General features: G+C 39.6%; 1 protein-coding gene and 1 pseudogene across 1 annotated transcript in view; one reads left to right on the top strand and one right to left on the bottom strand.

The window, feature by feature from the left end:
• Positions 1-23,186, top strand: part of LOC129472149 (uncharacterized) — a 45,480-nt gene that overhangs the window by 8,044 nt on the left and 14,250 nt on the right. The window contains exons 5-9 of the mRNA XM_063631133.1: positions 4,009-4,178; positions 5,387-5,431; positions 9,279-9,403; positions 10,152-10,219; positions 14,430-14,604. Of these exons, the coding sequence (XP_063487203.1) occupies positions 4,009-4,178; positions 5,387-5,431; positions 9,279-9,403; positions 10,152-10,219; positions 14,430-14,604 (583 nt within the window). The remainder of the gene's footprint in view (positions 1-4,008; positions 4,179-5,386; positions 5,432-9,278; positions 9,404-10,151; positions 10,220-14,429; positions 14,605-23,186) is intronic.
• Positions 5,952-7,439, bottom strand: LOC129472690 (Krueppel-like factor 2; annotated as a pseudogene).

Raw genomic sequence — 23,186 nt, 5'->3', positions numbered from 1 at the left:
TTGCTACCTGCTCTACAAAGATACCCTCTTCCTTCCTTTCCTGCATTCTCCCTACAACCTTGTTTTTTTTTTTTTTTTTTTTTTTTGAGTACATCCACTCTGTCTCATCATTGTCCATCTCTGCTTCCCAAAACCTTATATAGTACAGAAATTGGCCAATCAAGATTACCATGTAGAAGAGCATCCATTTACTGAATAAGGCAGCTGGCTCCTGGGGGCAGAAAAGTGATTAGACACAGAGATAAAAATCATAATCCCTGCTCTCCTGGACTCACTATCCAGTGGGGAGACAGACACATGAACAAATACAACTTGATAACTACAACAGTCAAGTGAATTATATAATTTAGACTGGAGAAAGAGAGAGCAAACGTTATCATAAGACAGTGTGTCCACTACTTACTCTCTAACAGATTTCCTCACAAACCACTAGGCTTGCCAACTTGTTGAATAAGAAAATTGGAGGGTCAGGGGAGGGGAAGTACTTATGTTTCTTAGTATTTCATTCCATAAATACATAAATAATGAAACTATTAATGATATCTCATGTTGATTCAGTAAGTTTGAAACCAAAATTGATAGTAATCTTTAGAAGAAATTGTTTATGTGTCTATGCATGTACATACATAGATATACATATTACTTTCTGAAATTTTCAATGACTTTATGCTTCTTCTGAAGCTATTCGAGTTTAGAATTTGAGACCCATGGGTCAAAACATCTTCTTGAGTATACTGAAGAACATTTAGATTAATTTCAGACATGTATTTTGGTTTATATAGTGTTTTTTATCCATAGTAACTTATTTACTGTTTAAAAACATATTCAGAACAAACAACAGCAGCAACCCTGAATTGAGTAAAGTCCTGAGAAGGGCTTTGCCCAAACATTGCATGTGCATGTTTACACTAATCTCCTGTCTGAACCTAGGAAGTGGCTGAATGAGCTAGCAGATGGTCTGTCTGGCTATATTATAAATAATAATTTATTTTTGTTTTATTCATTCATTCATTCATTCATTCATTTTGAGACAGGGTCTCTCTCTGTCACCCGGGCTGGAGTATGGTGACACAATTATGGCTCACTGCAGCCTTCAACTCCCAGGCTCAAGCAATCCTCCTGCCTCAGCCTCCTGAGTAGCTGGGACTACAGGTGCACACCACCATGCCCAGCTAATTTTTAAAACTTTTTTTGTAGAGACTGGGTCTTCTTATGTTGCCCAGGCTGGTCTCAAACTCCTGGACTCAAGTGATCCTCCTTCCTTGGCCTCTCAAAGTGCTGGGATTACAGGTTTGAGCTACCACATGTAGCCAGAAATGACATTTTAAAACCAACTATTAGGTACGCAGATATATGATGCTGTCCGATTGTTTTATTTAAAAATAGTAGTGCCTTAGGTTTATTGGCTCATTTTGTTTTATCAAAGAGCTTAAATGCAGTTGTGAATTTTTTGTTTACCCTCATAATAACCTGAGAATTTAGGATGAGTATAATTATTGCCATTTTCACAAGTAAAATTGGAACGAGAATATAAAACAGTGGAATACAGGTGTAGCTAAGAGTAGCAGAGGTAAGCCAACTATAGAATGTTAAAATTTCTTCCATGTGTGTTGTTAGAAATCTATAAAACCAAAATTTTTTCATGCCTGTAATCCCAGCACTCGGGGAGCCCAAGGCGGGTAGATTACCTGAGGTGAGGAGTTCGAGACTAGCCTGGCCAACATGGTGAAACCCCATCTCTACTAAAAGTACAAAAATTAGCCAGGTGTGGTGGTGGGCACCTGAAATCCCAGCTACTCAGGAGGCTGAGGCAGGAGAATTGCTTGAACCCGGGAAGTGGAGATTATAGTGAGCCAAAATTGTGCCACTGCACTCTCCAGCCTGCGTGACAAGAGTAAGACTTCATTTCAAAACAGCAACAACAACAACAACAAACAACAAGAACAACAACACCAAAACCCAACATTTTCTAGTACAAGCAAACTCACTAAGCTTTGTAAGGCTCCCATCCCTCCAAGTATTATCCTTTCTGCGTACCCCAGCATTAATGACAGCAACTGGTACTAGCCATGTGACATACAATCCCAGTACATTTTTGGGCTCTGATGTTTTCTAGGAATTTTTTCTTTACAGACTTACTGAAATTAAGCTCTATTCCCTCAAGACCTGGTTTTCATAAACTATAGTTTTGCAGTTGAGGGAAAATGGTCTTAGGTCAGTCAATCCACTGTTGACACAGAAATGAAATGAGGTAATGGTAGGATTATTGTTAAGGCTGAGAGGTGTATGAATCATCCTACACTCTTTCACAGCCTCCAGGTGACCATATAATTAAAATATCCTTGATATTTCTATGTAGTTTAAGTTGTTTTTAATTCTAGAACCCCTGTCTTTCTCTATTCAACTTAAATGAAAAGGCATTTGAGTATCCAGAACACACTCAGCACTCAGAAGCAAAGGAAGAAAAATGGAAACATAATGGTCAGTGCCCATGTTCTACCCCAGGATCAAATGAGGCATTAATACTGGGAGTTGTGCTTCTGAATAAGTCTTAACCTCGTACACATCTTAGTTGTTCAAACATTTGTCATGTCAGCAAGGTGGTAACAGTGAAGATTTTCTACAATCAAAATAGTATCGTTATGTTCTGTTGTATAAAATAGAAATAAATGTACCACATTGATCAGAAAAATCACCCTAGCCTGTTCCGACGCTTAATTTTTAACAATTTAACCACATAGATCTGTCAGCTAGAATAAATGTTGCATATTTAATTGACAATAATTTTTTTGCTGTCTCAGAGAGGTGTAGATAGATTTTGGGGCTATCAAATGGTTCTGACTTTTTCTTTTCTTTGAGATGGGGTCTGTCACCAGGCTGGAGTGCAGTGGCAAGATCTCAGCTTACTGCAACCTCTGCTCCCTGGTTTAAGTTATTCTCCTGCCTCAGCCTCCTGAATAGCTGGGATTACAGGCGCACGCCACCATGCCCAACTAATTTTTGTATTTTTAGTAGAGACGGGGTTTCACCATGTTGGCCAGGATGGTCTCAATCTCCTGACCTCATGATCTGCCCGCCACGGCCTCCCAAAGTGCTGGGATTACAGGTGTGAGCCACTGTGCCCAGCCGGTTCTGACATATTTTTAAGAAAGATTAGGCTGATGCTATGGTAACTCAGTTATTCATGATACATGTCATCTTGTAAGTAGGAGTATTCAATATTCATGATTTTGAAGCCATTTCAGAGTACTATAATCACCACACTTGACAGACTTCAGAATTCATTGAAAATCGCTGGAAATAATTAGCAATTTGTTATCATAGACTCTAAACAGACCTTCAAAATGCATTACATAGATTTAGTAAAACAGATTGTCAGTCTGCCACAAGTAATCACTTGGGTTTGATTGGCAGTGAATGAAATTTTTAAAATGTAAAGCTAAACTCTTCAGGATCACTGCACTGGGTTTCTATGGGACAACACTGAACAGGGCTGCCACTGAAACACCATGGATGAGGAAACACAGCTTCCAGCACACTACTGGGAGAATGACTGGGACTCAAAAATGTGTGCAATGAACGTACTTACGAGCTTGTTGGAAAAGAAGTAAAGAGGTTGTATGTAGTTACCTCAAATTAGTACTACTACAGATAAAGTAGCAATCAGTACTGATAAAGTAATAGTAGTGCTAAAGTAGTACTAATAGCCCTACACTAGTAGTAGTAATAAAGTGGCATTGCTATTGATTCTATCCGTCTACCTACCTACCTGTCTGGATGGGAGGGCATAGGATTTGACTAAGATTGGGCTTAGCAGTGAAGAGAAAAGAGCTCATGCATGCTTTGGACAGGTACACACTCAAACTTGGTATCATGTGACTGTTCTGAATTCCAGAACCAAGGCTAAAAGGTGGAAGTTTTGTTTGACTGTCTCACATTTTCCTTTTGGTCTATTGTCTAACACATGTTGCTAGAATTCTTTTTACTCTGACTACCTTTTATGTACAGACAACACTGTTATTGACGAGATCAGTCCCAAGCGGATTGGAGATTGTCCCAATACTTACACCTATAGCAAGGCCTTGAGAGAAGTGGCGGTGCAGCAGGAGAGCAGGAAGCTAACCATCACCATCCTAAGGCCCTCCATTGTGGGAGCAACGTGGCATGAGCTTTTCCCGGTAAGCCCACTCACCCGGATTCTGTGTTTTGCTTTCAAACTAAGGTTCTTCTAGCCCAATTATTTTCTGATGTCATTCTTCTTCTCCCCAGGATTTATAGCTAAGTGCAGCCAATCAAATATTAACCCATTATACTAGGGCAAAATTCCACTTTGGGATCATGCGGCTCTTCTGGCATTTACCCTATCTTAGAGTTGGATGGAGATCTTAAGTTAGCTTCAAACCACTCTAGTCTCAAAATTCCCATGGGTGATGTTTTCATATCTTGGCTTTCCCACTGTAGCTTAAACATACCAGAATGTTCTTGATGGCCAAATTGGTAGTATTGCAACTAACTGCCAGGGTTACAAAGCTCACAGAAGGATCTCAGTTTGGGAATACTAATTTATTTTAACCTCGGTATACTGCGATGTCCTTTTGAAAGTACTCTGAATTATACCATCTTCTTCAAAGCAAGTCTGTGAAGCTTTGGGGGCAGATAAATTCCAGCTCCACCACTTACTGGCAATGCAACATTTTTGAGTTGTTCTTTCCATAGGACAGGACAGATACTACTTTGGAGAGTTGGTTTGATGAGACAATGTATGAGGAGTGCTCAGTCTCTAGTGAAAGGCAGGTCCCTACTAAAAGGCTCAACGAATGTTAGTCCCTTCATCTTCTCCTCCCATATATCTGGTCTCCCATTATACGCATTTCGACTTTTATACTGTAAGGTAAAGAGACGGCTTAGGGCTTAGGAAACAAACTCAAAAAGACATTTCCCTCTAACTACTCTTCAGCATAATCTTTCCTGTAACATCTTTAAGCAAGTCAACACACATTACTACCAATCATGTTTTCAATGTTCTCCTAAGGAGGCTAAAATCAGGAATGAGGCGGAGAAGTATGGTTGGTGAATTGCTTAGCAGATCATGATATAAGGACAAGGTCCATTGTAGCCCTTAAGATGTCATAAAACGCCACAAAACCATTCATGACTCCTGCTACGAACAACAATCCTGGCCAAATTGTAATTCTTGCGCAAAGTGCAGAAAATAGCCAATGCTTTGCCATTGATCTTTGGGATCTTAATAATACTGAATTAGATAGTTCTATCAGCTGGAGTCTCAGTGCCTTTGTTTGAAATTTATTAAGATTAGACTGCAGATGTTCCAAAGATACAACAATTTTCTGAAATGTGTAACCAATGGAAATTTTCTTTCTTTTAGCGTTGGGTTGATAATCTAAATGGATGTAGCCGACTCATTATTGCGGTATGTATAGGGATGAAGAAGTAACTGTAATGTAGTGGAGGAATAGTAACAAAATTCTTAGTGCTGGCTTAGCTTCATTGATCCAAAAACAAATGCTACTTTACTATCAATTGAAGCATATTATTTCAATTATTCTGGTTATAATATGGAGGCAGGATGAAATTATTTTTATTCTTTTAGAATTTTTTATCAGGAAAACAGAGGTAAAGTGCTATCAATTACTATTTAAGAGTTCTATTTTGAAAAGTCTGAGAATTAAGGATTTTTCTTTTATTTAAAAAAAACTTTTTTAAAAATTAAAAATAAAACAAGCAAAAGTCCTATGAAAATGAAGCAAGTAGCCCTGCCACTCTATGTACAGTAATACAATATTTGTCACAGTTATTACATACAGTATTATAAAAAATGTCACAGACAGTACAAATTAAGGCCCTTATTTCTCAAAGGACATCAAGCCTTATGACCTGGTGGTAGGGAAGATGCCACTTAATTATTGCACCATTTTGAAAAACAGAACTCGTCAAGGCGGATAGTGGTCTTTTCCCACCTGGTCTTCCGTCAAAGATGGGGGCTGGGGCGGCAGTGTCGTCTTCGTCGTCGAGGTAGACCCTATGTAGCCACACTGCCCTGCCCGGTTCTCTGGGTGCAATAAATACCAGTCACAGTTTGGGAGGGGGCCGTGCGCAGGTGGGCGGAGGCGTCTGAGCTGCATGTGCCGCTTCCTGTGCAGGGCAAGGTGGGCAGAGCGCCAGAAGGCGCGGTTGCACCAATGGCCCTGAAATGGCCCGTGAGCCCTGTGCTTGCGGTGGTGGAGCGTTAGCTTGTCTGAGTGAGCACGCTTCCAGCTGCATCCATCCCAGTGGCAGTGGTCAGGCTTGTCACTTGTGTGCTGCGCAGATGTGCCTTCAGGTGAGAATTCTTGCCGTAGGTCTTGCTGTAGCCCCATAGGTATGCCTGGTGTTTCGGTTCCCAGGCCAGGAGCGGCTGCCACGCTTGGGCTCGGCCTCCAGCAGCTCCAGCGGGGACGCCGGCGCCACCACAAGGAGACCGCGGGCGACTGGGGGTGCCAGGCCCAGGGCTGTGGCGGCAGCGGCCACCGGAAGAGACTAAAGACGGGGGCGTGGAGGGGCTGGGCTGAGGCTGGGGGGGGCGGGGGGGCGCCTCATGAAGGCGGGGCTGGGTGTCCCAAGCCAGGGCCACGGAAGGGCAGCGGGAAGGAGGCGCCCTGGCCATAGGGGCTGAGGGGCGGGTGTCGGGGGCAGCGTTGGGGGGGACCCGGGATCTCGCATGCATGAAGCCGCAGGCCCGGGGCGCCCTAGTGTTTGAGGCCGCGCAGTCCAGGCCTGAACCTGGGTAGGCAGCCGTAGTCGCCGCCATCCGCTTCAGGGGGCTGGGCTTTGACCAGGCGGTTGGACAGCGCCAGTAGAAAGCGGTTGAGCAGGCCGGGCGCGGTGGTTCACGCCTGTAATCCCAGCACTTTGGGAGACCAAGGCGGGCGGATCACGGGGTCAGGAGATCGAGACCATCCTGGCTAACACGGTGAAACCCCGTCTCTACTAAACATACAAAAAAAAGTAGCCGGGCATGATGGCGGGTGCCTGTAGTCCCAGCACTTTGGAAGGCTGAGGCGGGCGGATCACGAGGTCAGGAGATAGAGAACATCCTTGCTAACAGGTGAAACCCCCTCTCTACTAAAAATACAAAAAACAATTAGCCGGGCACGGTGGCGGGCTCCTGTAGTCCCAGCTACTCCAGAGGCTGAGGCAGGAGAATGGCGTGAACCCAGGAGATGGAGCTTGCAGTGAGCCGAGATCGCGCCACTGCACTCCAGCCTGGGCGACACAAGGCGACTCCATCTAAAAAAAAAAAAAAACGGCTGAGCAGCGCGGACCATCTGGCAGCGGGTCCAGCTCGGGGGCGCCTTAGGGCAGCGGCGTGCAGTGTTCGGGTAATAGGACGCAGACGGCGGGGTCGGCAGGGGCTTCGGGGTGGCCTCGGCCCAGGCCATCCAGCCCTGTGGACCGAATGGAGTCCCGCACGCTGTTGAGGTGGTCGTGGGTTCCCCTGGCCTCCGGCTTGGCGCGGGGTCAGCGCTCCTGCAGGCGGCGCTCGCGGTAAGGGCTGGCGAAAGTGGAGACGGACGGCAGGATGGATTCACTTGGCGACATGGCAGGGAGCTGGGAAGACAGACACCGGTGAGTGGCTGCCAGGGAGGGCTGGTCGGGGCGCGGGCAGGCGGGCATGGTTCTGCCAAGGATTTTGCTTTATTTATCGCAAGATGGGGGTATTTCCTCCTTTCCGCAGTTTATAATTGCATGAATTAGTGCAGTGAATTGAGGATGCAGTAAAAATATCTTCAAAGATTATTAAATTCGTCATTATAAAACACATACAAGAGTTGATGTGTGTGTATGGAAAGCAGGTATACATCAATAATTCTTAATGAATACAAGAAAGAACTACTAATATTGGAGCAAATATTTCAAATACAAAAATCAGTGAATATAGGAAAGGCCTTTTTTATTATATTTTAAGTTCCAGGGTACATGTGCACAACATGCAGGTTTGTTACATAGGTATACGTGTGCCGGCAACGCCTTTTCAATAATGTCTTACAAGGAGAAACGTGGCTCCTCTAGGTAAGCAGCCCTCAGTGCGCATCTCCCTGAAGTCCAGATTGATCCGGCAGAGCTGTAGGCTTCACAGCTCACAATGAGGCATTTAGGGCCTAAACCCCACTTTACTCTTTTGTACAATGAATAGGAAATCAGTGATCTAAATGAGTTTAAATCTTATTAGGGATTCACACTGCCCTTCAGACTCTGTCTCTATTCCTCCCAGAGCTAGGTTCAGCATGAATTAAAATACAAATATGAGACAATGAATTATGATTGTGACAAAGACTTTCCTTCGAATTTCGGATTTTTCTAGCAGCCCCTTTCTGTTTCCCACCTGCCTTCAACTCTTTCTCCTAAAAAAGTTCAGTTGGGGTGAACGTTTGGTGATTTAGAACATCATTATTTTAACGTGATCCCAAAGCGGTTTTCATTATATGCAAAGCTGCATATTCATTTACATTTTAAAAAATGTTCTAAATTGGTTTCTTATGTCCAAAAGAAGGGGAGCTAGTTAGAAGAAAAGAGAATTGAGTAACATAAGAAAGTGCTAATCATTTCAAATTAAAGTGGGAAACATGCAAAGCAGAATCAATTTCATAAATTCAACAAATTATTAACATAAATAATTCCAAACTCTTGTATCTATATAACATCAGTGATCTGTGAGGTGAAATGAGATTCTAAAGAAAAAGTAAACAATAAGGCCATTTTTCTAAGCCAAAAAATTTTTGTCATTAATTGTGGAATTTCACCAATTAATTTTTTTCAAATAAAAATTTCATAAATTTTTAGTGCCTACTATTGCTTGTAGGTTAATAAGCCCTAGCAGAAAACAAAATCATTAAGGAAATGGAAAACAAACATTAATGGGAAATTTGTGTAACCTCAATTCTTAACGTGTCTTATGAATTAATTTTTAAAATGTGAAGGTTTATTCTTGGTGTTTGGTAATTAACTAAGTTTATTAATCTCTCATACATATGAGGAATTTTATTCCCTAAAGGAACGTGAGGAACACTAGTAGTTCAAGAAAATGCTGAAGATGCGCTTGGGTGGGAAGCTAGAATAGGCTGACGAAGTCAGACTTAGTGTAGAAACCTGGTAAGCAGTGGATCGATGTTAGCTGTTTTCACTTATTGCACTAGTATAATCAGTTTGATGATACATACTTTAGCCCCAGCTGTTACTTAAGACCTGGTTTCACATTTTATGTTCTTTTTCCTGTGCAGGCTGGGAAAGGGTTTCTTCTGGCCATAAAAGCTACTCCAATGGCTGTGGGAGACTTACTTCCAATTCCAGTTGATACAGCCATCCGTCTCCCACTAGCTGTAGGATGGTGTACTGCAGTTCACAGGTGTGGATGCTCAAGTGGGCTTTCAAAGTCTTCATGAGGGGGAGGGTTAATGTATTAGGCACATTTTCCAAATATTGGCATTTCATTGTACAAGACCCCAAATGTGAGAGGGTGTTTGTTTCAGTATAGAGTTCCTAATATGCCATCATATATACATTTAGTTGTTTTCAAAATACAGTTTAGTACTTGGCTACTCGCAAAGTAATAAAACATTTAAATCACTTAACCATAAAATTCTTGATAACCAAAAGGCTTTTGTTTCTATTCAGTAGTTTAACATTCAGCTTTCTTTTTTAGGGCAAAGGAGATAGAAGTGGATGAAATGAGAAAATATTTTTTAATTGAAATCTGGTTAATGCCAAAAGTGTTCAATCACTATGTGTGGGGAAGTTCGTGGTACAAAGAAAAAAAAAAAAGGTTGTTCCTACATTTGGCTGTGTTAGTAAGTAGTAAACAGAATTAAATTTTTCTTATGTGAACTCACACATATGTGCTTCATAATATGTCACTTCTATTTAACATCTCTTTCACACACACATGCATCCCCCACACACACACCCCTTTGCTAGTCTTCTTCCATTTTGCTTATTAACCCAAAGAAAGAAAAAAATATGGAAGTCTTCTTGCGTAGGTTGCCTTAATCAGATGAATTATTGAAACCACTCTGTCTAAATATTATTTTCCCTTATTTTTCTTTCATTAGTTTTCCATTCTGTTGTATTTATTTAATTTTTATTTCATTTTCCAGACCTAAGTCAATGTTAGTCTACCACTGTACATCTGGTAACCTCAATCCCTGCAATTGGGGCAAAATGAGTAAGTACTTTAGCCATGTAACTGCATAATTACTAGTGTCTGACACAGAGAAAAAATAGACAAAGTGTGTCATGGAGCTTAGAGCCTACATGAGGAGAAAGACAAAAAGTAAGCAAAGAGACAAAATAATGGGAAATTGTAAATGTGTGGTAGTTAACTAGAATGTACTGTGGTTACCAAAGAAAGCAGTCATTGGGAGCACATACATGATTGTAAGCAGTGGGGGTCCATTGGCTGTATTTTAAAAAACAATGATGAAATAAAGCAAAAGTTGGCAGTTATAAAGACTCTCAGTGATAAAATACTGAAATACTCCTCCCTGCTGGGGCACTGGGTCCTATACACACACCCCTTCCCTTCTTGATATGTCACTGAGAGTGTGACGTGATCAATGACCAGTGAGATTTAGAAAAGTCGGGTGATCTTATTCCTTATTGAGTGTGTAATACTGATCACTAATTTATGCAACTTGTTTCTCTTGGGTGTGCATTAATTACTAGTGATTTGTAAAAGTGAATAGGAATCACTGTGGGAGAATAAAAACAACACCCAGATTCCTTGGACCCTAGGACCAAGGTCTTGGGTGATGCTGAGGAAACTGTATTTTTAATAAGCATCTAGATGATTCTTGCTGCTTGGGGAAATGCTCTTTGAGAAACCCTGTACTATACAAATGATTAATTTGTCTGAATGTAAGGGATTTAATCTGGTCAATGTACAAAAACCATGGAAATCAATTTGAGTACAACTTATCTAATGATGGTAGAAGATAAAAGTAGGGAGTTTTGCTATTCTGTAGGATTTCTTAGTACCTACTAACTAACGCACCCCTTCTATCCCTGTTACATAGGTACCACTAGCTCTTCATATTCCGATGGTAAGCCATGGTACCACACTGAGAGTTCTATTGCAGGGCAGCTAGACACTGTGGCTCATTTATACATTGTGGCTTTGAATTGGAAAATGCTTTTCCAGGAATGAAAATACCTGGCAGGCATGTTTCCTCTACCCCTCTCACACCTGTAGCAAACACTGTGGGCTGATACAACATTGGTTATCCCTGTGCCAAGGCTCTGTTCTAGATTCCCTTCTAACACAGCATTTCTGGAAGCTATTACTGTTAATTTGATGTTGAGTTCAAATTAAACTCATTTGTGTTTCCTATCGGGGACTCTTAGGAGGGATAAAAATGCTGCCTACTGGGAGCAGTCACCATGTTAACAGGAGGTTGAGCATATATAGTCTCAGGTGATACTACAAGGAGTGATAGACAGCTGGGTGGGTGAACATGGGCCATCTCTCCATAGCATTGTCTCCTTTAGTGTCCCTTAAGAAGAGTTTTTAATCTCCTGCATATAGGTCTTAAGCATCTTTTATCAGATTTATACCTAGGGCCTAGGTAATTGATGGTTTTTTTTTTTTTTTACTAATTTAAATGTCTTTTGTAAAAATATATTTTCTAATTGTTTGTGGATGATGTCAAATGCAATTGATTTTTGTATATTGACCTTATATTCAGCTATCTTGCTAAACTTATTATTGCTAGAAATTGTATAAAATTTCCTCATGATTTCTGGACTTATAATTATCTGGACTTATAATTTTTTGTGAGAAGATTTTTTTATTGCTTTAGTGTCTTTAATAGTTAAAGAATTTTGCAGGCTTCATTTTCTGCTGGAATCAGTTTTAGTAAATTTGTCTCTTTTTCTAAGATTTTGTCTGTTTTAAAATGTATTTACATCCTTTTTTTATGTTAATATTTTTGTCCTAAACTGTATCTGTAATTATGCTTCTTTTTAAATTCATAATATTTGTGTGTCTTCTCTTTTCTTCTCAGCTAGTCTCCAAAGGGTTTATTTTATTTCTTTTTTTCAAAGAACCAACTTCTTCGGGCTTTATTGACTTTTTTCTTTTCTTTTTTTTTTTTTTTTTTTTGAGATGGAGTCTTGCTCTTGTTGCCCAGGCTGGAGTACAATGGCACGATCTTGGCTCACCACAACCTCTGCCTCCCAGGTTCAAGCAGTTCTCCTGCCTCAGCCTCCTGAGTAGAGTAGCTGGGATTACAGACATGCGCCACCACGCCTGGCTAATTTTGTATTTTTAGTAGAGATCGGGTTTCTCCATGTTGGTCAGATATGGTTAAGTGATTGTAGAAAAATAAAACAGATTAAAGAAGTAAGTAGTATTGTGGGAAGGCTGCTATTTGATATGTGATGGCCAAAGAAAGTCTCTCTGATGGCCGGGCGTGGTGGCTCACACTTGTAATCCCTGCACTTTGGGAGGCCGAGGCGGGCAGATCATGAGGTCAGGAGATCGAGACCACCGTGAAACCCCGTCTCTACTAAAAAATACAAAAAAAAAATTAGCCGGGCGTGGTGGCGGGCGCCTGTAGTCCCAGCTACTCAGAGAGGCTGAGGCAGGAGAATGGCGTGAACCCGGGAGGCGGAGCTTGCAGTGAGCCGAGATTGCGCCACTGCACTCCAGCCTGGGTGACAGAGCGAGACTCCGTCTCAAAAAAAAAAAAGAAAGTCTCTCTGATAAGGTGTCATCTTAGTAGAGACCTGAAAGAAGTGAGAGGGCAAATCAGAGGGACATGTGGATGAAATATTCCAGGTTGAAGAAACAGTAAGTGCTGAAGTTCTTTAATCATATTCAAGGACAGCAAGGAGGCCAGTATGGCTGCAGCAGAAGCCCTGAGAGGGAGGGAGGTAAGAGATGAAGTCAGAGTGGTGGGCAGAGAGTGAGGATGCAGAGAGTGCAAGGCCTTGCAGAACATGGCTTTGCCTCTAAATGAGAAGAGATTCCATTGAAGGGCTCCGAATGGGGAAGTTCCTGTAATAGACTGAGTTACATTTTGCAAGAATCACTCTGGCTGCTACATGGAGGTCCGACTAGGGGGACAAGGGTAGTGGCAGAGACCACTTAGGACAGTATTGCAACATTCCAGGCTACAGTAGTGGTTTGGATCAGAGAGAGAGCAGGTGGAAATTATGATTCTGGGTACTTTTCAAACAGAGAGCTGATAGATTTTGTTCAATTGTGTGTGGATTGTTAAAGAGAAGAATCAAGGATAACCCCAAAGTTTTTGGCTGAACTACTAAACAAATTGAATTAGCATTTGGTTAGAGGTAGAAGACTGGTGAAATAGCAAGTTTGTGTATGTATTGGGAAGGGGGTGGTTAGCAGTGGGTGTATCAGGAGGCCCATTTTAGAGCTGTTAAATGTGAATGTCTGTTACACCTCCAGGTGGAAATGTTGAACAAGTATATGGATATATAGATCAGAAGATCAGTGTTGAGATCAGAATCTCTTATGCTATCAACCTGTACGTAACTTTTTTATTTACTACCATCTTTTTAAAGTATAAATCCCTATGGACCAGATGATTCTTGAGAATCTTCTCTGAAGAGGAGTTATATTTTTCAGATAGATTTTTAGCCAGCATTTTTTTAAGTAGGGCAATAATTGTATTACTATAGTAACTGACATCATAATTGAATAATGAGCTTAGGCATATGCTTTGCAAAACCTACATACCTTAAATACAATTGAATTCAAATGAGTATCTTTTCGAAAGAACTACTGAATTCACAAATGTACGTAAAAAGTTCTTAATTAAGCTTAATCTAAGTATTAATATAAAAAGAAAAACACTATTATGAATAAAACCCTGGATACCAGAGTGGATCATTGAGTCTGACATATTCCCAGAGAAATATTTAAAGTAAGCTAACACAAGAAAATCTTGCCTTTAGAGTTTTTTAGTTTAACTTTTAATAAAGATTCAAATAAAATGTTAAGAAACTTTCTAAATGGTTCTGAAAGTAATGGTCCAGCCAGGGAAATAAAGTTTCTAGCCTCTGTCTTGGGGCTTTCAGAATAGACTAGATAACCTTAGAATTAAATGTGGATTTATGTTTTTTTCTGAGCAGTACCCCCTTTTATTGACTACATGTGTTTCCCCAAGAATTTGTTTTAGAGTAGATGTTTCAAATAAAGGATCCAACTCTTAACCCATTCACATTGTTTCATTTTGCAGATAACCACTTGCCTACCATAAAAATCTTTACGTTGTTCTCAGAAATTGATTCTTGACTCTACACAGCAAATCCTTTGTCTTTATTGTTGTGACCCATTATAAATACCTTCCGCTATGATGGGCTTATATTCTCCTATTCTCCTCTAGCACTTACTCTCTTTTTTTCCCCAGGATTCCAGGTCTTGGCAACCTTTGAAATTCCAATTCCATTTGAGAGAGCTTTGAGGAGGCCGTATGCTGATTTCACCACCAGCAACTTCACAACCCAGTACTGGAATGCCATCAGCCACCAGGCCCCTGCCATCATCTATGACTTCTATCTGTGGCTCACTGGAAGGAAACCCAGGTGAGAAGCTGAGTCAATGGCTTTGAGAATGTCGCTGCATATGGGAGATTGAGGCCCCAAAGTCTTTAGTGCTTCCTTCAGCCAAGGATTAAAGGAGATAACTGAATCTGACCCATATATACAAATTGAACACACCTACTCTGAAAATCCAAAGTCTGAAATTCTTCAAAGTCCAAAATGTTTTCAGTGCTGACATGATGCCACAAGTGGAAAATTCCACACATCTTACCTCCTGTGATGGGTCACAGTCAAAACACATTCAAAACTTTGTGTCATGCATACAATTATTTAAAATATTGTATAAGATGACCTTCAGGTTATGTGTGTGTGGCTAAGTGTGTATGAAACATAAGTGAATTTTGTGTTTAGACATGGGTCCCATTCCCAAGATACCTCATTACACAGAAGGAAATATTCCAAAATCTACAAACAGTTGAAACCCGACACACTTCTGACCCAGGCACTTCAGATAAAGGATACTAACCTGTGGAAGTTTTGAACAAACAAAGCAGTCATAGTGAGAAGCCACAGAAGCCTCCTACATTAAAAATGCTCCAGCATAATAAAGGAAGGTAAATGTTAAAGAGCTTGTTTGATGAATTTAGCAAGTGATCATTCACACAAAAATAAAAGCAACTGAGACTCTGTCACTAGGGTTTTTCAAATAGGTAGATAATCTTAAATATCCAGTAATGATGACAGCCTCACTTACTGGGAGCTTACTCGTGGGGCTAAGGAGGATGCATGATGATCCCATTTTTATTGTCACAGTTACCGAAGGAAGATACCCTCATCAACCCAATTTTACAAATGCAGAAATAGAAGCTAAGGGAAGAATCTGAAGTAGTCTCAAAGGAAGTGACAGGAAAGATGTGGAGAAAGCTGAGTGTCAAAGTCAGTATTCAGGACCAGATTTACTGCTACTTAGAGATGAATGAAGAAATTAGAGGGAACACAGTGTGCTGATGCTAAAGCAGCTGTCACCACCTAGCTTCGTGACATAGGACATATTCTTTCTCTGTCTCACTTGAATAATATGATGTGTCAGAGGAGACATTATTATAATTGCCTAAAGCAATTCTTGTGATCAAGAATCAGAAGCATGAACAGTATTGCCCTCTGTGTTAGCCCCTTTATAAGGGAGGAAGTCATCTTCAGCATGTTGAATTGTCATCTTTATCAGCAGTGCAAATGACTAAAACTTAGCCAATGTAGAGTTTATCCAAATTTTTACAGACCTCATTTGCAGCTCATAACTCACTTCTTGAGCAAAGTGGAAAGAAAACATTATGATTATGGGGAAAATATTTGTATGGGACTTATCAAATAAAGATAGGAAAAGAAGAAAACCCAAATATTATAGGCAGAAATGCTAAAGGTTTTAAAATATGTCAGGATTGGAAGAAGGCATGGATAAAGAACCAAGTTCAGTTAGGAAAGAGAAACACAGAAGGAAGAGACACAATAAAAGTCATATGTATTCTGTGAGAAGTCAGATAGTAAGATTTGTGGGAAATGGGTTGGTTTGTTGTATGGTATGTATTTTAGCAATAATCTTTATGGCAGAGAAAGCTAAAATCCTTTAGCTTGTGTGAATGATCACTTGCTGAATTCCTCAAGGTAGGCATGATAAAGGAGGGTTTAGAGGAGACACAGACACAATGAACTGACCTAGATATAAAGCCTTAGTATACTCAGCTAAGAATAGTGATTCTGAGGACACACTGTGACCTGATTATGTCATTACATGTGTGGTAGTGATGGGGATGATAGAAGGAAGAACTGATGGCATATTTTCACCCCCCCCAAAATCAGTTAAATATTGGGACACTAACCATCCAGGTCTAGAAAAGTCACATGCCATAGCCATGGTATTGCACATCATTCATCTTGCATTCTTTGAGAATAAGAAGATCAGTAAATAGTTCAGAAGTGGGAAGCTTTGTCCAGGCCTGTGTGTGAACCCAATATTTTGTTTAGAAATAGAACAAGTAAGTTCATTGCTATAGCATAACACAAAATTTGCTTAAGTGGTGGTCAGCAAATCCTTGAATGCTGCTTAATGTGAGAGGTTGGTAAAATCCTTTGTGCAACACTCTTACTCCCTGAATGTTTTGCTGTGCCGGGGCCTGTGCATGCCAGACAAGGCCAAGCTGGCTCAACGAGCAACCAGCCACCTCTGCAACCTGCCACCTCCTGCTGGCAGGATTTGTTTTTGCATCCTGTGAAAAGCCAAGGAGGCACCAGGGCATAAGTCTACTCACTTATATCTGTTTGTCTGGAACATAACACATATTTGTTTTTACAACAAATAAAATTGATCTTGAATAAAAACTGAGTGGTTATTGTCATTAATCTTTGAACCCAGATTAACCTTTTGGTCATGCCTAGTCTAAGAGAAAAGAGATATTCTTATCAATAAATACAGAGCCCAGCTATGTCAGTGAAGATCTCAAGTGCATAGATAGTAGTTTGGAGAAGAGTCAGAGGCCAAAAAGACAGGAATGGTAGACATTGAACAGAGAGTGTGGTGTTTGCCTTTGCATCACCAACACCTGAGGCTTTGGGAGAGCACCTACAAGATACCAATAAAGCATTGTAAGAACATCTATGAAGTGAGAAAATTTGAATTACTGTTGTTCTTGTGGTTATGATTGTATTTGTGGTTGTTACTTCATTCATATTAATCACCTATGTGCCCAAGTGTAATCACGAAGTTAGATTTTTCCCGGATTTTTTTATTAGACTCAAGAGTTCCCACAGACAAAGGCAATATCACTATCCTATTTATACATTCATTCTCTCAGTTCTGCGGAGCCAAAATGTAGAGTCCAATGCAATAAAGGCTGGCCTGGATTATCTAACTGGTACATGAGGCCCAGTGTGGTAGTTTACTCCAGAGGAAATTGGCACTTGTATAGAATTGTAGTTAAGTTGATCCCTTGATATCAGGAAAGTTTCTGCTATGCAGTCCTTTTTGATGATTTCTTAATATATACCGTCATTTTAGACAGTACCAGTGGCCACAGATGTATTTGGCAGCAGAATATTACAGATGGTAAACCTCGAATCTGCGTTTTAGTAGCAAGAGCATTTGGAGTCTTGTGCTTCCCTTGTAGACATCTTCTTAACATCTGCATCCTATCTTTTGTCTACTGTTGTTACTGCTCCTAGTTCCATAGAAATTCTAATTTTCATTTGGGATATACATTTTTGTTATTTGTAAGCTCCCCCTTCTTTTTCATTTTTTCACCCCATTTCAGACTGTTCTAAAATCAGACAGGAAATTCTCCTCCATGAGCATGTGTATGTTTTTGGCTGTTGGAACTTGAGATGGTGCAAGTAAGTACAAGCACATTTTCCAGATAAGTCATGTGAAGTGATTTACGTTTCATAATATGATCATTTCTGATTGATCTTATTATGACCACCCATAGAGATGGCTGTAAAGAATTAAGAACATCAAACAATGTCAAGTTGTTCATTACATGTATTTCAGAACATTGCCGAGATAAAGCCAGGTGGAGTCATTCATTTCACCAGCTAGTTATTTCCTTGCTGCAGTACCAAGGATTGTCATTTTTGAATTAAAACCTCTGGTTTTTCTAACTCATCTTTCATTGTTGATCATGGCAAGTGAATAATTAGTGAATGCATATGTTTAGGTTATGAGGAATTTAAAACACACCCTAAGAGTTGTAATGTTGATTGCTTTTAAATGTTGTAATGGTTTTGAGAGTGTCTGCTAATGATTTCTTAATTACATACTTGCTTTTCTTAGAAAATCACCTCATTTCATTATTAGTGATTAATTTTCTCTTAAATATTTAACTTCATATTTTAATAAATCACTATGCCTGGGATTCCATTAGATATTTGAAAAGATCAAGTTTAATTTTTTTACCCGGGTAACATATACAGTGGCTCAAGATTTGTGTTCTTTGATCTCACAATTTAAAAAAATATGCTTTAAGCACCATGGAAATCCCAGCAACTTCAGCAAGAAAGAGTCTTTGTTCCATAGTTTCTTTGCTTGATAAATATGTGGAATAAAATAAATGGAATATCTTAATTCAGTTTTTGCTTCATGAGACTGGTCGAGTGAACATAGGCCTAGTGCTTTGAAAATTGGCCTGTTGTAGAAGATTGATATTCTAGTAGCCTAAAGAGAATCCATTTCTTATAAGAATATATATATTTTGGAAAATGTGGTATTTCTCAGAAAACTGCTGAAATGAATTATGTATCTTTTCTCTTTAATTCTATTTCAAAGATCTAAAGCTTTCACTTGAAAATTAGTCTTTTGGAAAAAAAGACATTGAAACTAGTGTTAAATTAATTTCATTGAGGTAATGAATATGAAGATTCATTTACTGTAATCTTGTGATCTTTTAGTTTCTTGTGCTTTTAAAAATAACACTATAATGGTCTATATGTGTATCAGTTTTTACAATAATTTGTCTAAACTTTACCTTATATCAGTGTGCGTGAAGAACCAAGTGCAGTCTGAATTAGCACAATGCAAATAGAAAACCGACCTTTTATTTTCCTCACAAAATTATATCTAATATAAACCTTATGTAAAATAAAGAATTTTTAAGTGCTCGTAAATTAATAACAAAATCATACATAATGTCAGTGGAGGAGAAAAATTAAGGAGTTTATGTCACAGTAAAATGCATTTCTAAATTGACTTAGTATTGTTATAAAACATATTCTTGAATATTATATCAGAATTTATCACCACTAGTGAAGTCAAAATAAAGATAGATCTCTAAATTATACAATTTATTTGGGAATCACAGAATTGTAGTTCTGAACAAAACTGAAAACCACGGTGGTCTTCTATATGTGTGAAGGACAAAGAGAAGATTGGGGGTTTACTGGCAAGGGAAATGCTACATACTGTTTTGAAAGAAAGCTCACGGCCGGACACTAGAGAAGATTTTGGGAGCCGGTCAAACAAGCCTAATGGGAGACAAATCTTTTGAGACTTCCCAGGAGCCCAACTAGAAAATCCCTTAGTCAATTTTAGGTGAAAAAGACTTAAATTTGATTCTGGGGAAGTTTGTCATTTGTTTGGATGCAAAAAGCCTAAAAATATTTAATTAAAGTAGAATTACATATCCTTGAGAGATAATGGTCACTTATTTAACCAGAGTAATAATGGAAAGACTTCAAAAACAAATTCAAAGGTTACGTAGTCAAGAGAAAAAAAGTACTTAGACCTGTATTAGAGATGACTTAGTTTTTTCAGCTGGTCAAAACCCGAATAAAGACAGCCCAAACCACAAGAAGCTATCTTAAAACATAAAATGTCTGCTTGTTAGGTGGATTACTTAGAGCGAGAGAGAGAGAGAGAGAAAACCTTTTGTAGTATGACCATTTCTCTTGGTATACGCCCTTTTGAATAAGCTGGAAATTAAACCCCATGAAAAACTACTTTAATTCAATTAGACTCTGGAAGAGTGTGTGTCTAAGGTTATAAGTAAACCATATTATAGAATAATAATACACATATACACACACACACACACACACACACAAGTAGTACCTCCACCAGGGGGAATGGATGGCTTTTAGAAAAAGAGCATGTGAAATTTCCTGGTTACATAGAACAATTTGGATACATCAGGAAAAGCCAAGAGTACAGAATTCATCTATACTGGAAAAACTGTTTTTCCAGTTTTTTTTTTGAGACAAACATTCTCTGTGTCAGGTTATAATACCAGAGTGTGAAGTGGAAAAATGCAATACGAACTGACAAAAAAAAATGAGAGAGTCACCACTTTAGTTAAGCAAAAGGATGTACTGTTTTAAAGAGAGAAGTAAGAAGAGCAGAAGGCATTGATGTATTGCAAATTACATGTAGTGAGATGCATAAAAAGCCAAACCCTTGAGATAAAAATCTAAAAACTTTAAGAGGAAAACTCTACCTCCTGAAATGAAGCGATCATTTATTTTTCTTTATTGCTGCTTCTAGAAAGAGGATACATGTACAGAATGTGCAGGTTTGTTGCATAGGTATACGTGTGCCATGGTGGTTTGCTGCACCTATTGACCCATCCTCTAAGTTCCCTCCCCTCACCCCCATCCCCCAACAGACCGTGTTGTTGTTCCCCTCTCTGTGTCCATGTGTTCTCAATGTTCAACTCCCACTGAATGAGAACATGCAGTGTCTGGTTTTCTGTTCTTGTGTTAGTTTGCCGAGGATGATGGCTTCCAGTTTCATCCATGTCCCTGCAAAGGACATGCTCTCATTCATTTTTCATGGCTGCATAGTATTCCATGCTGTATATGTAACACATTTTCTTTATCCAGTCTATCATTGATGGGCATTTGGGTTGGTTCCAGTCTTTGCTATTGTAAATTGTGCTGCAAGAAATAGAATGATTTATATTCCTTTGGGTATATACCCAGTAATGGGATTGCAGGGTCAATTGGTATTTCTGGTTTTAGATACTTGGGGAATCACCATGCTGTCTTCCACAATGATTAAACTAATGTATATCCTCACCAACAGTGTAAAGGCATTCCTGTTTCTCCACAGCCTCGCCAGCATCTATTGTATCCTGACTCTTTTAAATAATCACCATTCTTACTGGCATGAGATGGTATCTCATTGTGGTTTTGATTTGCATTTCTCTGATGATCAGTGATGTTGAGCTTTCTTTCATATGTTTGTTGGCCAACTTCTTTTGAGAAGTGTCTGTTCATATCCTTTGCCCACTTTTAAATGATATTATTGCTCATTAAATTTGAAATGACTGGAAATTCAAAATAAAGACAAGCAAGATAAAATTATATTTTTTAAGTTATAGGTATGAAGTATTTTTGAAAGGAAAGAAACCTCTAGATTGTATATATGTATGTGTACATATTTATATGTATATGTGTGTATATATGTGCGTGTGTATATAATATATATATTGCTTTCAACGAAAAAATTATTAGAGTCAAAATAGTACCATCTCCAGGTGTTTGTATGTAGCTTGGTACCTAAAATCATTTAGCTGACCCATTCCCATGTTTGGAAAATTTTTAAAATTTGTTGTCTACATCTGTGGTATTCAGTATAGTAGCCACTAGCTGCTTAACTTTTAATCAGTTATAATTAAATGAAATTTAAAATTCAATTCTTCCATCATACTAGCTACATTTTAAGTGCTCGGTAGACACACTTGGCTAGTGGCTACTTTATTGGACAGGGCAGGTATAGAACATTTCCATTATCACAGAATATTTAACCAGACAGCATTGATCTAAATGGTTAAGTTTTTTGTTTTTTTTTTTAACTGGAGTGCAGTGGTGCAATCTCAGCTCACTGCAACCTCTGCCTCCCAGGTTCAAGCAATTTTCTGCCTCAGCCTCCCAAGTAGCTGGGATTATAGGCGCCCACCACCACACCCGGCTAATTTTTTTATTTTTAGTAGAAACAGGGTTTCACCATCTTGGCTGGGCTGGTCTTGAACTCCTAACCTCATGATCCACCAGCCTTGGCCTCCCAAAGTGCTGGGATTACAGGCATGAGCCACTGCACCAGGCCAAGTATCTTGTAGAGAAAGTTTATATTATGATTCAGATTTCCATGTTGCCCATCTTTTTTATTAATCTCATAGACACTTATTGGAGCGCTTATTATGTTTTAAGTGCATGAGAAGTGCAAAGAGTGTAAAGACAAAAATGATGTAGCCAAATCAAGTGGTGGAGACAGACATTTAAAACATGATTGCAACCCAACATGACTTCTCCAGGGAGAGGAGAGCAAAGGACAATGAAGGCAGAAAGAATCACGCTTGCAAATCCATGAACGGTGTGGTGTGTTTGGGAAACTCTGGGTGATTTATTTAGCCCTAGACAAGTAAAAATAAGGACTAGAAAGGTGTGCTGAGGCCAGATCTTGAAAGATTTCAAATAACTGCAGGCAGGTTACATTCCATTGAATGAAAACCCAGTTGAAACTGGTTTAGAACACAAAGGTGGTGTATTGATTTACAATGGAAAAAATCCAGGACTAGAGTGGTGAGCAGCTGTGATTCAACTAGAACTCTGGCTGCCTTGGTCTTTGAGTCTCTCAACTCTGCCACTTTGTTCTGGTTTTATCCTCATGATGAATAAGATGTTTGCTGTAGCTTCAAGCTTTACACACATAATATGGCAATGTTCGGATGAAGAGAGGCTGGCCCTTTCCAAGATTTTCTCCCAAGATTGATGAAACTTGTTTTCTAAAAACCCTCAGCAAATTTCCCTCCCATCGCATCAGGCCTAGTTAAGGTTACCTGTCCATTTCTGGCCAGCCCCTGTGTCCTGAGATTATGCCATGTGCTAATTTGTTGAGAAACCTCAGATGTAAGCCAGTCACTGTCTAGAGTGTAAGAGTGCATGGATATCAATCAGCTTTTCTCTGAAGCTGGGGTGAGATTATGTGTTTCTGAGGCAAGGTGGCTACTGGAGAAGGGCAAATACCTGCGTGATAATTCAGAACTCATCAAGAGATAGCAGCCTGGGTGTCAGGGGGTTAGCATTCTGAGTGGAGCATGGTTTCTGGAGTCAGACCTGAGTTGGTGTCCTTTATCCACCAC

This window comes from Symphalangus syndactylus, chromosome 22, assembly GCF_028878055.3.
Source record: "Symphalangus syndactylus isolate Jambi chromosome 22, NHGRI_mSymSyn1-v2.1_pri, whole genome shotgun sequence".
In the NCBI taxonomy this organism is placed as follows: Eukaryota; Metazoa; Chordata; class Mammalia; order Primates; family Hylobatidae; genus Symphalangus; species Symphalangus syndactylus.
The sequence above is the reverse complement of the archived record's forward strand: the minus strand, read 5'-3'. Positions and strand labels throughout refer to the sequence as shown.